Below are 16,088 nucleotides of genomic sequence, written 5' to 3' on the forward strand. Positions count from 1 at the left end.
TGAATGTTTGGCAGCTATTGATTTCACTTGCAAGGACTGCACCATTTAACTCATGTTACTCAGGCTGGACACTATGAAGGCACCCCTGCATCTTTTATTCCCTTTTTTCCTTCCCCAACAAAAACAAGGAACTAATTTCAAAGCTACCTGCAAACTGAAGAACACAGCCAAAGAGCTTTAGTCTCAGTTTTGCTCACTAAAAATCCTTACTTTTAGATTTAAAAAGATTTTAAAGACTTGTAATAAAATTAATACCAAGAGAAGAGCACTAAAGCAAGGCCTACATTAGAATATTTGTTCAAAGTATTCTGGGAGAAGACAATTGTTTCATTAAACTTCCATTTAACTAGTGTTAGAGCAGATTGAGTTTCTATCAGTAAAGCATATTTATTTTATCTTGCAGGTTAAAACTTGGCATTTAGATATCAAAAAGAGAGAGAAATATGTAATGAGCTGCTGATCAGCCCGCAAACAGTTTTCTGATCATTAATTTCCATGCAGTTTAAAGACCCTATTCAGCACTTGAACAGAAACGAGTTACAAAATACGAGCATTTCCCTTGAAAGCTGCCATGTATACCGACAACATTTCTGTTTTAAAAATACGGAGTTTCTAAAACGCCCTCTAACATAAGACAACCAGTAGAATGGGCAAACAAGATCTGTCTATCTGGTGTAACCATCCTCCCACAAGCAGGTACTTTAATCAGGGCACAAGTGTGTTTTTAAACAAGTCCAAAGCAATCTCAAAAGATTACAATACCTTTCTCAACCTCAACTGAGGACAGCCAACAAGAGTTTTCTGTTCCTCTTCCTGATGGGGAAAGAAGAAACATCTTGCCTTTGCTTGCTTACCCGTAAATGCTGAAAAGCATGAATGCTGTATGGAAGATCTAGAACTTTTGTACAGTCTGGCTGCTGCAGATCTGGAGGCACAGGAGACTTTGTGTCTATATAGTCTTCAGGGCTGAAAACATAACATAGCAGAATCATTAAAATGCTGCTAAAGTTCATAAAAGACATTACTGTAGTAGACAGGCAAAGAGTATTCTGGCTTGACAGCCAGCTTCAAACAAAATAATAAAAAAAAGATCTTGTTTTTGAGCACATTAGACCATTTCTGATGTCTTCCCAAATTTGAGCCATAGCTGGATGTTATTACTCCAAGATAAAGTAAATAAATTGCAAACGGTCTTACAAAAAACATTGATGTTTGGATAGTCTCCAAAATATATCACTACCAACCTAGTGTACTAGTACTATATTTAATCACCTGTCTGCAAGGCAAATGACAATGCATGCAGATTAAAAGACTCTTCATTTGGGAAAACAAAACAAAAACAAGCCAAAACAAATAAACCAAAAAACCCCACAACATCAGGGAGAAGCCCAAATGAAGGTAGTTGAAGACTACCTATCACTAAAAATAGTCTTTTCTGACCTCAAGTACTCATTCATTTAGGTGAAGAACAAAAACAACAACAAACAATCAATCAAACAAAAAACCCGCCCCAACCTCAGGCCTGAAGATCAATCACCACGAAAACTGAATGCTTAAAGAATGTCCACACATTCTTGCTAAGCCCAAGGGGTAAATCCAGTCCACTTCCACATGATGCATTTGAGGTTAATTCACATATGTGCTCCTACCCTTCCAGAGATGCGTAGGCAGAAGTGTCTGGAAGCCTGGCAGTGGAGCAGAGGTGCTTCACAGTAGCACCAACACACATGAGTTTGGGGGAGGCAGGCAACAGTATTTGCATAGAATATCCCCGCAAAATTAGTGGCAAACACATCGTTTCATTCAATACTAACACACAGAAAAGCTGTTTCTCAAGATTTCAGTAAAAAATCTTAAAATATAAAGAGTCTCATTACCGGATATCTTTGCTCTCTAAGGTGATGTATGTACCATCATACAAATCCAGGTCCCCCAAGGGCACCTTTGCTTTAATGCAGTCCGGATCCTCTTTATTATGCCTTTGCTCCAGCCCTGTGTCTCTGTCCTCATTTTCCTCTATATGAATCTTTTGAGCAACTAACTGTTTCTGTAGCAATAAAAAAAAGAAAACAGGAGAATGTATGGTGACAAGAGCAGGCTTTGCAATTGCTAGGAGCTGAACAATTCAACTTTTTCCTACATAAAATACAGTTCATTTGAAGAAAATCTGAAAGGGTCTCTTAAAACTTTGGAAGCATTTCCTTGTGTTTTAGGGATTTTTTTTTTTTTAATATTTAGAGGGAAGATAGCCCTTATTTCTCCTCCTGCTCCTAAGGGGCAAATACCACGCCAAATTCACTGTAGGCAGTTTAAAGAAGAGCAGCTGTTCAGTATGCTAAGTACAACTGAGGTTGCACAAGCCAATGCAAGATTCAAGACTGAAAATATTTCCTGTAAACCAGCCTAGGACAAGCAATACAGGCTGTACCTCATAAAGCACATGGATATTGATCACCACTAGCACTCAATGGATGAACAATCTGCTCCTGCACAGTAAGGCATATTAAATTCCCACTTAGATCTGCAGACAGAAAACCCATTAAATACCAGAAGGATTTGTATGCATGAAATAGGAAGAGAATATAGCCCTTTAACTTTGCTTTTTTTTTTTTTTAAAAAAATACACATTCTTCAGCATGCTATTATGTGATACTAGAGATGTATACAGTAATAGCATCTAAGACAAGACCTTCTGATACAAATAATTTTATGCTGCAAATTGGATATTATTCATTTACAAATTCACAGTATGTGCCCTAAGAACTTGCAATTAATTTTCTATCCATAACTAAATTACTACAGAAACATGGATATAGTCCGGTGATAAAGGCTAACCTAATACCTTCATACAAGGAGCAATTTTCCCTTCCCCATCTCCCATTTACCTAGAGGTAACTCTGCTCCTTTCCTAGCTTCTCAATTAGCTAATTCAGCTAATGTGACAAAAGCAAAACTTGCACAAGAGCAGGAGATGGCCAGGACAAGTCTGCAAGCTCTTGCCCAGCCCATACCACAATTTAACTGCATTTTAAAAGACAGTTGTTATTTTAAAGTTCATTAAAGATCTTTTCAAAAGAGTCATTCCAAAATAAAGGGGCTTGAAGAAAACAAAAGCAAAATGATCCCTCAAATGCCCTAGCCAGAGCAATAGGAGGGTGGGGGGATCTGAATCTTCAGAAATGAATAAATACTTAACGTTAGCTTTACCTCCAGTTCTTTGAGGTAGTTAACGGTTGTTTCTTGTCTCATTAGTATTACCAAATCATGTGGGTTCCTCAAGTTCATTGGTGAATCCACCTGCAAAACAAGTCAACAGTCTATCAGATTAGACAATCTCCAAATTATACCCACAATTTGGAAAGATAAGAATTTAACGTCATTCAGCTACAGTTTGTCTGTTCAGAAGTTTTCTGTCCGTTCAGCATTCACAGTATGCCCATAGTATTGCTCATTTGTATTCCTAAAAACACTCAAGTTGGAGAATCCAATACAATCCATTCTTGAGTCTCAAACCTGTTCTAGTCTATTCAAGCACACAAATTTTAAGCATAACAGACAAATACATTCATCACTCAAAAACATTAGCAGTGCTTATTAGCAAAGTACCAAGGCAGCAGATACTCTAAATCAAAACTGCAAAATGTTTTTTCTTTTACAGCTTTAAAATTCCTCTGTCAAGCCCCTCTCTAGGCATAAAGGACTTCAGCTTCAAATCAGCTTCTCCAGGGCACCAACCTAATGCACCAGCCTGCTACTAAGACTTCCAAAAAGCTATTGACTTGAGAATGGACGAGAAAGTAAATAAACTAAATGGAGAAGTAAGCAAACAGAAAGCCCTGCTGCAGCCTCCCAGCTCACCCGCAGGAGCCGGCAGCTCCATACATACCCACTGCGTGGGTAAGCTGCAGACAGAGCACCCATATGCCATACCTTTACTGGCCCCTATGTGAATTCAGTCAGCAATGGGACTGCTGCTTAAGGTGAAAAATCCCAACCTCGCCCTACTGCTAAATTAATTCTGCTGCCCGACTAGATGGGACTAAGTCACCTCGGGCAAGAAAATGCCTTTATGAAATCTGTCTGATTAGCTCACATGATCTTTTATTCACATCTGCTGTACATACATGTGCAACACATGCCACAGAACTCTTAGTTCTTTTTTCAACTTTACAAGCAACTCAGACACGTTTCTGAGACTCTCTTTTCCTACAGAGAATTGTCGTTTGCCATAGTCCTACTGAAGATGCATGAACTGCTCATTTTAACGCAACCTGCCAATAGATTTAGTCTTGGGACAAGTTCTCTTTACTGCAAGTCAAACAAGAAACTCAAAACTACCTCCTTCTGACTACTGATCATTAAGTCCACATTACTCACAAGCCTCAAGCCTTACTAAGCAAGGACTCCATCCCTTACAACAAAAGCAAGTATCTGTCCTTGCTATCTCCCCACAAACCAATATCACTTCTGCCAAATAAGTATACTGGAGTTCAAATCAAAAGCTGAATTGTTTTTCTTAGGCTGGAAACATTTTGGAAAGTGGCTATGTATAGAATCCAGATATGCACGCAAAACTCACTTTCTTCTCCAAATCAATTCCTTTGCATCACCACACAGACAAAAAAATATTAGGTACAACGGGTATCAATTGATTTTTACATTATGAATTTGGAGATTACCGATTTAACTGTTGCTAGTAAAATGTAACATCCATGCTAATTTAGAAAATGATATTGTTATTTGAAGTGTTAAAGTCTACAGCATCTTACAGTCATATTTCCTCCTATGATGCTCATCTCATTTAGAGCAGGTTGTGTAAAAAGTAGCGTTATGTAATTAAAGTAACACTTGTTCATATTTCATTTGCTAGAGAAACTACTGTGCAAGTGATCAAGATATGAATTTATAAGAAAAACACACACACAGGAAAGTCTGACTGTAGCAGGTAATTACACATTCCAACATACACCCTTCCTCTGATTGTTAAAGGCTTTTTGCATGATAATACAAAGTCACTGAAACCAAAAAGTAAGAGTTGACCTCAGCTCCACTTTCAGTGCCAAACTGCACCTGGGGAACGATTTTTTGCAGAATGCTACTCAGGCAGCACTGTTTAAAAAGCCTTGCTCTGCAAGGTAAAGGGTCTCAGCTGGCAAATCTTTCACAAACAAAATGATATTCGCAGAGAGCCTCTGTTTACAGTATAAAAGAATCTTGTACGAGGTAGTTGTGAATTTGGGTGTGTTTGGGTATTTGGGGCGGTATTTTCCAGCTGAAAATGCTGAGGTTGACAGGGAAGCAATGCAACACGTAATAAGTGGTTTCAAATTCCTATCAACTACAGTTGATGACATGATGGCATAAAAAGAAATCAAACTGATAGTGGCAAAAAAGCAGCAATGTCCTTGAGTTTATTCATAACGTTATATCAATTCACTAGGAAATTATATTAAGTTTAGTCATGAGCGCCATATTTTTCCAGTCTTCAGGTTTTCACTTCCAGATCCAACCCCAGTTTGTCCCCAGCAAATAAGCACTTCCTAAAGATTACCAAGACTCTCAACCTATTAGACAGGTGACATTACCAAATAGCCTTAGCAGCCATTACATCTCTTTTGAAGACCAAGGCAGTAGCTAAACATAAAAAGCTTCAAAATCAAAACTTTAATACTAAATCTGACCTTAGATTTACATTTGGATTTGATCACTTCTTATACCAGAAGTTCAAAACTTGCATTTTAAGAAACTATGAAAGACTTTATTATCAGCTGTTAGAAATAAAGACCATTTTAGGTGCAATAATTTCTGAAAGAGAATTTGATTGGAAACAATAAACATTTATGCTGGACAAATATATGAGGCTTACAAAAGAAACTCAATCCTTGGCACATTCAAAGCATTCTTTCTGATAGCTCATAAAAATGAGCAGGATATAATATATCCATCCTCATACACTTCAATTTATACATTTACAGTATGAAAACATTAAAGGCTGCTGACTGAGGAAATAACAATTTGCTGTAGAGCTGAATGCTTTTTACACGACACAAATCAGAACAGATTCTTAATTGAAAACCACGGGACGTCTTAGGATATCATGCCTATGAATGAAAGGGAAAAAAACAAAAGCCACATTAACCTGGCCTTCAGCACACACCATTTGGAGGATGACGGCGCTCATGATTTCATATAGTTTGAAGTGCAGTTGCCTGATCTGCTTAGCTTAATGCCAAACCACCTTACTGACAACAGTGAGAATTCTCTCTTTTCTTTCTTACTAACTGCAGTCTCATAGCTCCACTGAAAACCAGATCAGTCCAACCAGCTCCAAAAAAAAAAAAAAAAAAAAACCCACAGATAAAATATCTAACAATTAATTTTCAGCCAAATGAGCCAGCGGTTCTGAACTGACCTCAGGAGAGCATTTCATCATCTCGCTTCTCAACATTCACAATCACCTGGCTCAGGAACTGGACACGCAACCTTTCTCTCAGATCCAGCCAAAAATATTATCAAGACTTACGGTTTGTTATCCGCTTTTCACGCCATCCCTCCTCAGACCAAACATTCCCCTTGACCGCGCCAGCTGCTCCTGTGGCTGGAACAGACTCGCGGCCGACCCGCACCTGAAGAGAGGGCCAAGCTGCCTCCGCCAGCCGGGGAGCGACTCCGGCACCGCGGGGGTGGCCGCGCGGAGGTGCCCAGCCCGCAGGTGGGTGGCAGGCGGCACACACCGATAGCCAGCACTAGATAGCCAGCCTTGCTGCACCCTCACCGCGGCGCTGCGGCCGGCGCCTCGCACCTCTGCGCCCGTAAAGCACGCGGCTGCGCGGGGAACGCAGACACCCACAGGGCAGCTCTGCTCTGCGCAGGGCTGCTCAGGCAAAAAGGGAAGAAAAGATGATGGGAAGGCGCAAGCCGAAGATATAGAAGAAGCCTCAAAACTTTGCTCCTCTGCCGAAGAATTCTCTAATCGCAGAATAAAATATCAAAAATGTCAAAATAAATGTCAAATAAATGTCGAAAATGTCAAAATAAAAATATATACTAAGTATATATACATGCACACCTAGAGGTTTGTTCTGGATTATACTCTTTCTTCACGAGAAAAAAAAAACAAGTAAAAATACTACTAAAATACTGCAGAGTTTAGAAAATACCAGTTCAATTCAGTCTCACATCACGCTTATGTTCTTATATTCTGGCTGACACACAGGCTTCCTCTATTTAATAGTCACCTTGCAGACTTATCTCTGTTTGCATTGTGCGAATAGCTTCAACCTACAAAAAAAAAAAAAAAAAAAAGAAAAAATCCCAAATGAGCAGAGAGAGACTGGTTACACCAGAAACATTCTGTGTGAAGCACCAGAGGATTTCTCTTTTCTTTGTCTGTTGCCTTTGCAAAATTGATCTAAATCTTCTTGGCATCCACTAGACAAAACAGTAAGAACATGAATAGAAGAGGAATATTTTGAGGAAAAAAAAACCCTTCTATCCACATGGGTGCAGAACTCACAGCTGCCTGTTATCTCCTAGCACAAATGCGGTACATTTAGTAGTTTGCCTCCATCACAGTACAAGTATTGGCAAGTAACTGTGCAGGGAGAGCCTCCTGTTGGGAAATAAAGCGGTTGTGTGAGTCCTGTCACCTTAGCTTCACGAGGCTTCTGGAAAAAATGTTTCAGCACTACTGGAAGGAAGCGAAATTTGTATTTGTTCTGAGCCCTCTGAAAAATACGTGGGGTAGCTCTCATTTATGTCAGGTTTTAAACAATTGGCTGAAAAAAACACAACTTTGCAGTGGAAGCTGGCACAGGTCTGCCATCAGCAGTCACAAACCCTACTACAGGGCAGCTGTTATTTGAGAGGCCGTCATGTCTCCTTTAAAGTTGCAAGCAGAGCTCCGTGTGTCCCAGGGCCTTGGTGCAGGAGTCGGTCAGCGCCGGGCACGACGCACAGCCCCCCAGGAGCCCGCCGCGCCGCCCCAAAGGCGCCTGCACGCGCACGCAGCCCACGCAAGCTCCCAGCGCTTGTGCTGCTTCCCGTGCCCTGCGAGGCTCCAGCCGAGGACTTGATCAGACAGATCCCAGCTGTGTCTGAAACAGCAGCTTTGCTTCTATGCAACACAGCAAGCCGCACACTGACACTTTGCTCTCTCTTGCAGGGTCTCAGAATGGCGAAAACCAAAGGGGTGCTGGAATTTTTGGAAAGTTTTAGGAAGTCTCCATAATTTTCTTCTGGGATACAATGAAAAAAAAGTTAGCTTGCAGGTTATTTAGAGCCTCATGCTTAGCACAGACTTGTAGGCCAGAAAAAAAAAAAAAAAAAAAAAAAAAGATGCTTGTCCCAATTTATTTATTTATAGCTCTAAGTATTTGGCCTATGGCACAGCACCTTGCTCATCGACTCTTCCTCCAAAGTGCTCAAACATTGACATTCAAGATAAAATGTTTGAAATGCAAGAATCTGACTTCAAGCATAGTAAACAGGGAACAAAAAAAAAGAAGTGCTGAAAAGCCTTCATTGAAACTCAAATGGCTACTGCAGCTACACTGCAGAAAGTCTGCCAGTAAACTGCTTTTAGAATAAGTGTTCTCTGTTCAACTTTGCCTGAAGGTGAAAGTTTCTTTATAAAGCACAGGCCGAAATTATTCCTGGTTACAAAGTACACTAAAAACCTGAGTCAGCGAGAAACACACTGAATTTGTGCAACAAAGAAAGCCACAGCAGATGACTCAAACCGTTCAGCCCTGCATGATACCTAAGTGTCCCAAGGCCTTTGGATAATTAAACTTTGGAGGTTTGTGAAATCTTCTGCGATATTTTCTTTCTTGCAATTTAGTTATATTGTACTAGAATGTAACTTTTAAGAATTAGGTTTAATGAATATCTCAGTCAACTATTTTAGGTTAGGCCTTCTGGGGAAATCTCACTGTTAACTGAGAAACAGGAACACTCGAAGGGCAACAGTTGTTAGTGCCTGTGTATGTCCAAAAACTTGTGTTACACACAGAAGTAGACTGGGACAGAAAGAGACTGTTAACGACCCCACATTAACTTAAGACACAGTGCACTGTGTGCGTTTTACAGGCTTCAGATGGTGGGTTTGGCTCCATTACTTTTCTGACAATTCCCAGTCTAACAGCCTAAAACTCTTTGCAGTCTTGTGCAGGAGAAGGACCTAAAAATCACACTGGCCTGCTGGTAAATTCTGGCTAGCCTGAGAGCGCCTATGCTCCAACTGAGTGGGACACTATCATGGCAGGTCTGGAAAGGCTGCAGAAAACCCTGTATGTGCTCCAGTGCCAGACAAGCTATCAAAGTGAAATGGCCCATGTGCACTCTGGCTTAGCCATGTAACGAGCAGGGAGTGCCAGGAGACTCATCCTAGGGGCATCACAGGAAGACTGATCCAGAAAGATAGTGTTGAACTGCTTTATAACAGACAGTCATTTGAAGGCTTACAGCTGCAGAGTCTGGTTAAAAAAAAAAAAAAAAAAAAAGACATGAGTTGTTTTGTTAAAAAGAGCTGAGCTGCAGGAAAGGCAGAGATTTTAAATGCTTATAGCACTTCAGCTGTACACCTCTGTATAATTTGGCATTATACAATAGCTCTGCTCAACACACATCACATCAAGAGAGGGCATCAGCTATGAAACTGGCACACAACAGAGCTAAATACCCAAAGGAAAACACCACTCGGACCGCAACACCAACTGGCTGCAATGTATTCACAGTCATACGTACGGATGCAAAGCAAATTCCTAGTGTGTACTGTCTAGCTGGGTTTATTTTCTACAGTAGCCAGTGAGGTGCCAGTCGTGCACACTCAGCTGAATCCAAACAAGAGACATGAGATCACTCTCGCACCCGCAAACAGCAAGTGGCTGTTGCAGAACAGGAGCAGCTTGGTTCCTGATGCCTGCTCATTGCCAAATCCTAAAAATATTAAGTGTTCTCCTGTTCAAATCCCAGAAAAGAGTAAAAAAAAAATTACTATAAGATACCTAGAGAATTCAAACTTGGATAGTTATTTTTTTAGCAAATGATGACAAAAATAGAATAAACAGAAGATAAATCCATGGTTTTCTTTGTTAAACTTTAAAAGGACTGATGTTGTGATGTATTTTTAGAGCAGGAATTTTATAGGATGGTTCTCATTTCTCACCTTTTCTTTAAAAAATAACAAAAAGCCAAAACACACAAGCAACAGGCAAGGATGCAGCTTTAAACTCAAAAAAAGAAGTTCAGGTACTTGAAAGAACATTGGATTTTCCAGGCTTGCTGACTTTGCCCTTCCTGGCTTTGATGGACCCTTCATGTGAACAGATGCTTGGGCTACTTCCAGGCCATGCTTTTGCCATGAATCTCACAATATGGGGAAAACACACCAGGCCCCGAGCAAAGCCTTCACCATAGAAAAAACACTTCGGAAAAGTTGATTCCTATCTTGTCACATTTCCCAGGAAAAGGGAAGCACAAGAATACCAAAAGAACCAGTATCAGGAAACCACATGTGGCCCAGAGGACAAAGCTGCACGGACCCACAGGACAAAACCACATGGACCCACACCAGAAGCCAGAGTAAGGAACAGCCCGTGCCTAGAAAGAGCAAGGACCAGGGCTGGCACCTTCTGGATTTACAAACGTAACCATCCCAGTGCATACTGTTGGGGTTTGGCATAAACAGACCATGTTGCTATTAGGGATTTGTTGTTAGCAGTCAGACTTTGGCATGGGCTCATCTGGTAGACAGTGGCATGAGAACAGTCACTCTCCAATGGTGCCTGAGATCTGCTCCCTTCCTGCTCTGCCTCTGACAAATCTTTCCACAGCCTTTGGCTGAAAACAGCCAAAGCACTTGAGAACAGTTCTCAGTCAGAAGCATCCAACCGGGATGGTGATGCAAGCGTCTCTGGCACTCAGGGATACAACAAGAGTCAGGTTCAAGCTTGTTGGATGTGCTCATGGAAATGCAGAAAACTTGAAGATGTTTTATTATTTTTTGTTCTAAAGAAAGGGCACAACCCCACAGTCTTCCATGACCAGGAGAGAAGCTCTGAAATAAAACCAACTGCTGTCTCTCAGCAGATGAGCCAGGACACTGACCAATGCTTCAAAAACTTCCTGCTCAGCTTCTCATCCTGAGGTCAAGTGACTTCTAGTAAGCAGCCCTAGATTCATACCAACCTCCGGCCTGCTTGCACACATTCAACTAGAAACACCTTTATGGAAGGTTGTCTTGGGAAGACACACTACGCTAGCCATTTCAGTAAGGTCTTTCCTTGGTTTGGACATGCAACAGATTCTTCCTTTGGCTGCAGTAAATTTTCTACACACTTGATCTCAGAGCCCAGGTTTTTCTCTAGTCCAAGTACATGCACCATGTTTTCACCCTCACCCCGACGTGCAGCCAGATTCGAGGCACCAGTAATGCTTTACTTAGCTCTGAGGGCACCTGTGAATCACCTCGCCTCGCCTTGTTGCAGCTCGGAGCACACTCGCGCTTAAAACCTCGACCAAACCAACAACTGCCACGTCATGTTTCTTTTCTTTACTTGTACCAAGCAGGGACTAAATACCACGCTCTTCTGCATGAAACTCAGAGGCCACTGCTGTTCAGCAGCTAGTCCCCCGAGCCCAGCAGGGTAGAAGCCTTGCTCTTGCATGCTTTTCCAGATCATCTCCACCAGATTTCAAAACAAACAGCACACAAGAAACAAAACTTCTTGCCAATGCAGATCCCTTGCCAGAGCCTCTCTGCTCCTGGCAACACTTCCTCAGTCCTTCTTTAGTCATCTGGCCAGGAGTTTCTTCACTTCTTTCAGCTTAGGTTCTCGGAAGTCGCTTCTTCAGCACTTCCAGTAGCCCGGCATGCACATGGCAACCTCCAGACTCTTCCCTGCTTGCCTGGCTTCAGCTGTCTCCATCAAGTTCCAACGTGTCACCTTCAGAAGCTCTGGCAAGTCAGATCCCTCTGCTACATTACAGGAGCTGGTCCTCACTGGTAAAGCCATAAGTGACCACTGAATGTGCTCACTGTGTTGTATATAGCCTGTGTCACTTGTTCATCACCCACTTCTCCCCAGCTTTCCCTTCTCTTGAAGGGCATTGGCACTTGGGTAGAGTAGTTAGTTCCCTTACTACCACACAAGGACAATGGTAAATCAGGACCAGTGGTAAATCAGTCTGACCTTTATAGCAGGGCTGGTCAAATAAAGATGTTTTTAAACATGCACTGAGCAGATATAATCTCCTCGGAGAGACACAACCACTCTGACCCTGGCAGTGCAGGAAGTCACATTTGAAGGTGCATGGAAAACAAAAGAAGATACATTAACTGATTCACAGAGTGATAAATTTGACCTGGAAACAGCCACCAAGATAGACAAAGCTTGACAGCTTTCTTGTTACTGCGACAATGAAATGCTACATGCACAGGTGGGAATTAATTTGCTTCATCATTCAGAAATGCTCACTAGAAACTGGAGCAGCAGGACCTACTTAGCAAGCACTCCCTTTACCTGGATGAGATCTTGGTGATATACTTAAAATTGTTAGGTTTGCCTCAGCTTTGCTACCTCTGTCAGGGTGTTACAGCAGCAGGAGCTCCAGCTGAAACGCTAGTCAGGGAACTGCTGTCTCATGCCACGGGCAAATCCATCTCCCATGAGTGCAGTCTCAGGCTAGAGGCTTACGTGTGGTGCACCCTAAGGACCAAGCAGTGGACTTGTTAGTGCAAGACACAAACTCCTCTGCTTCTCGGAAACAAACTCAGGCTGTTGCACTTGGTATAGAGGTCAGGGTCTATCACTGCTGCTTTCAGCTCCTGATTCACAGCACACTTTGGAAACAAGGAATATAATTTACAGTAGTAAACTTCAACTTGAAGGAAGTCACTTGTCACTGATGCTCATCTGAGCATTCACAGTCAGTGACTCATTTAGCACAGGGAATGTCTGGCTCTCACTATCACTTAAGCTTTGCCCACATCTTAATCACCTGGGCTTCTTTCAAATATGCAGTGGTAGTCCAAGTAAAGATTAAATCCTTCCTTCTATAAAACAGGGGCAATCTCCTTCTTAGGCAAAGGCTAATATTGCTAAAATTAAATGAGTGCTACTTAATACACCGCTCTTAGTCAGCAGGTAGTGTCAGCCACTTCCGCTCGAGGCTGCTGGGCCGGAAGGGTTGTGATCAGCAGCACAAGGTCAGTCAGTGTCCCTCAGGGATCAATACTGATCATTAAACAAGTACTGCTAATGTACTTGTTAATGGTCTACCCAACAGCGGGGAGAGCCCACGCAAGCTTAGTGTCCCCTGCAGCCTGGGGGAAGAGGTGCACAAGCTGGAGGGTCAGGCTGCTGCTCGGGACACCCTGAAGAAACGCACAGGCAGGAACCTCATTAAGATCAAAGCAAGCGCAAAACCCAGCATCTGGGATGGAATAACCCCGTGCAGCAGCAAGGTTGGAGCTTGAGGGACAGGAAACAGCTTTGCAGAAAAGGGTCCAGGGCTTCCGGCAGAGGAGGAGTTAGGGATGAGTCGGCAGCGCGAGCCCTTGCAGCAAGGCAGGCTGTAGCACCAGAATTCAAACCTGGGCTGCTACTGAAGCAACAGCAACTAGGGCAATGGATTGTTATTTTAAAGTTTGAAAGAGGAGTCTGAAATACTGTGGGAGAAAAAAAAGAACCGACCAAACAACAGTTGTTCCACGAAACTGCAGTAGATTAATTATAACCAGCAAAGAAACTGTTAAGGTGACAGGCAACGCTCTGAGAGAAGCGGAAAGGCCGGACTATGCACACAAGTACTGAAAGCTGCCCAGCCACAGGGCTTGCAAGATGAATGCAGAGGAAAGCTCCACTGGGGGTGCACAGAGCTAAAGCATCTGGAAAGAACAACCAAACAAGAAGCCTTTGTGATAAATAGCAACTTCATGAAAATATGGGGGAAAAAAAATAAGGCAAAGGGATACTCTGCAAGAAAATTTTTGGTGTATGTTCTGCCAGTAAGTAATTATGTCTTGCTATCAAGAGAAGGACAGTTCAAATACTTTGAGACATTGTTTTGTTATTAGTTTAATGGTTCACAATTGCTAATCACCCCATTACTAACAAACAGATGATAATTCTTTCTTTTGCTGGACAACAGAGGTTATCTGCTGTGACTGTAAGAGTTAACAACCACCAAACAAACTAAAAAACATCCACGCTTTGGGATTTAAAACAGTGCTAAAATTAATTCTGGAAAACACTCTTCTCACTCCCCAGATTTCCAGTAAGTGAAAAAAAAAAAACAAAATTTGAAGGTGCTCTGTAGGAAACATACTGGGCAACAGTCACAGCTTTAGGCACCAAATTCTCAAAAGCCACAGAAAGAAGAATAGGTGCTGAAACAGATCCTAGTACGAAAAAGACTCTGGGCAATTAACAGCACTTCATAAAGCAGCCTCATATCCCCATCTCAAAGGTGACCCTGGCTCTTCATACAGCAGCTAACAGTGAGTTCAGAACTTGGGTCAGTTTCCAAGCAGGGAACTGATCAATTCCCTTTGACTACCTGGGAAAAAGGAAGCTAACTTGCTCCATAGGCATCATTTTATCACCTTAACTAGAGTCTGACAGCTCAACACGGGAGAGACAGGAATACCCTCACTGGAAGGGTATGTAACCAGCGTGCCGCAGATGCGCCGGCCCGCACACCAGCCAACCCACACCATGAAAAGTCGCTGCTTATAGCGAGAGCTCCTTTTTGCTCATCGGATTTTCAAGCCATTTTAGCTAATTAGAAAACATATTTTCGAGTCACAGCTGCTTTTCATGCAAAAACTGGCCGTTCACGCAGATGTGATGATACATAAAGCAGGATGCTGTTCATGGGCTCTCACCCCTCCTGCACCACTCCGGGTGGGGAGAGGGGGCCCTGGACACGCTTCCCTCATTAGTTTGCCCTTAGCTAGCCCGGGAGCGCCGGGTCCCGAACGAGAGCGGCCCTAAGGGCCGGGCACAGCACTCGACACCCGTAACGCGGCGGGGCTCGCCTCGCCCCGCGTCACCTTCCCCCGGCTGCGGGCTCACACACCACGGAAGGGGCACAAATAAAGCAAAACCAACCAAACAAACCAAAGGGGGCGGCGGAAACCGCAAACGCGCTGCCCGGCTACCACGGCCACGGTGGGCCGTTAGCCGCGGCCGTTGACGCCAGGGGCGAGCGGGGTGGCGCGGCCGCCCTCACTCACCTGCTGCTGGATCTTGCCGTCCTCCGTGACCACCCAGTGCGTGGTCGCGGCGGCGGGACGTGGGCCCAGGGCCAGCAGCGAGCACAGGCCCAGGGCCCAGCGCCAGGGCGCGCACGGCCGCCGCGACAGCGGCCCCGGCCCCAGCGCCGGTAACGGCCCCGGCCCCGGCCCGCCCCGCCCGGACGCTCCTGCTACCGCCATCTTCCCCAGCCCGGCTTCCCGCGCCCCCCGGAAGCGGAAGGGCAGCCATTCTGGGCGGGGCGGGGCGGCCCGTTGGCGGCGGCCGTTGGCGGGGAGCGACGCCTCCCGGCGGGCGGGTCAGCGAGCCCCTAAACCGGGGCACCAACCTCCACGAAACGCCGGGAGGAGCCGCGAAACAACGAGCCGGGCAAAGTTACAAAATGAATTTATTCCAAAAGGGAAAGGGAACATGTACAATTCAACAAGCTGGCAAACAGGTGTCTCCACAAGAACGCACTGCATTGAAACTAAGTTTGGAAGCGGGGGGAAAAAACAACCCTAGGTACTTGTGAGGCCTCGAGTTCTTTGCACATCACTTGTGAAGAACAGGAGTCTCCTAACCAAACTCGCTCAAAAGCCAGGGAGAAAAGCCACCAGTAGCTAGTTCTTCATCTAAATGGAGCTACAGTTGGGCTTTAAGATTAAATTTTAAAAATGTCTCAAAACACGAAGTAGAGCCACAAGTGCTAAAGGCCCATTTTTCTGACCTAAGTTTATTACCCATCTAGGACGTAGTTCCAGGGTGGTATTTTGATCACATCAGTTTGTACCTGAAAAACATTTTTTGAGTTTGTTGGTTTCGATGGCAAATTTGACTAGGGCAGCT

The 16,088-nt window shown here is 43.6% G+C and overlaps 1 protein-coding gene across 1 annotated transcript in view; it reads right to left on the bottom strand.

Moving 5' to 3' along the window:
• TTC17 (tetratricopeptide repeat domain 17) overlaps window positions 1-15,536 on the bottom strand; it is a gene marked incomplete at its 5' end in the record, with an annotated part of 50,625 nt that extends 35,089 nt beyond the window's left edge. The window contains 5 exon segments of the mRNA XM_088525929.1: window positions 855-966; window positions 1,878-2,047; window positions 3,208-3,297; window positions 15,242-15,458; window positions 15,460-15,536. Of these exon segments, the coding sequence (XP_088382055.1) occupies window positions 855-966; window positions 1,878-2,047; window positions 3,208-3,297; window positions 15,242-15,458; window positions 15,460-15,536 (666 nt within the window).
• Window positions 15,537-16,088: the final 552 nt, after the last annotated feature.

This window comes from Tinamus guttatus, unplaced genomic scaffold, assembly GCF_059628265.1.
Source record: "Tinamus guttatus ecotype Peru unplaced genomic scaffold, ASM5962826v1 Tinamus_guttatus_pri_ptg000240l, whole genome shotgun sequence".
Taxonomy (NCBI): Eukaryota; Metazoa; Chordata; class Aves; order Tinamiformes; family Tinamidae; genus Tinamus; species Tinamus guttatus.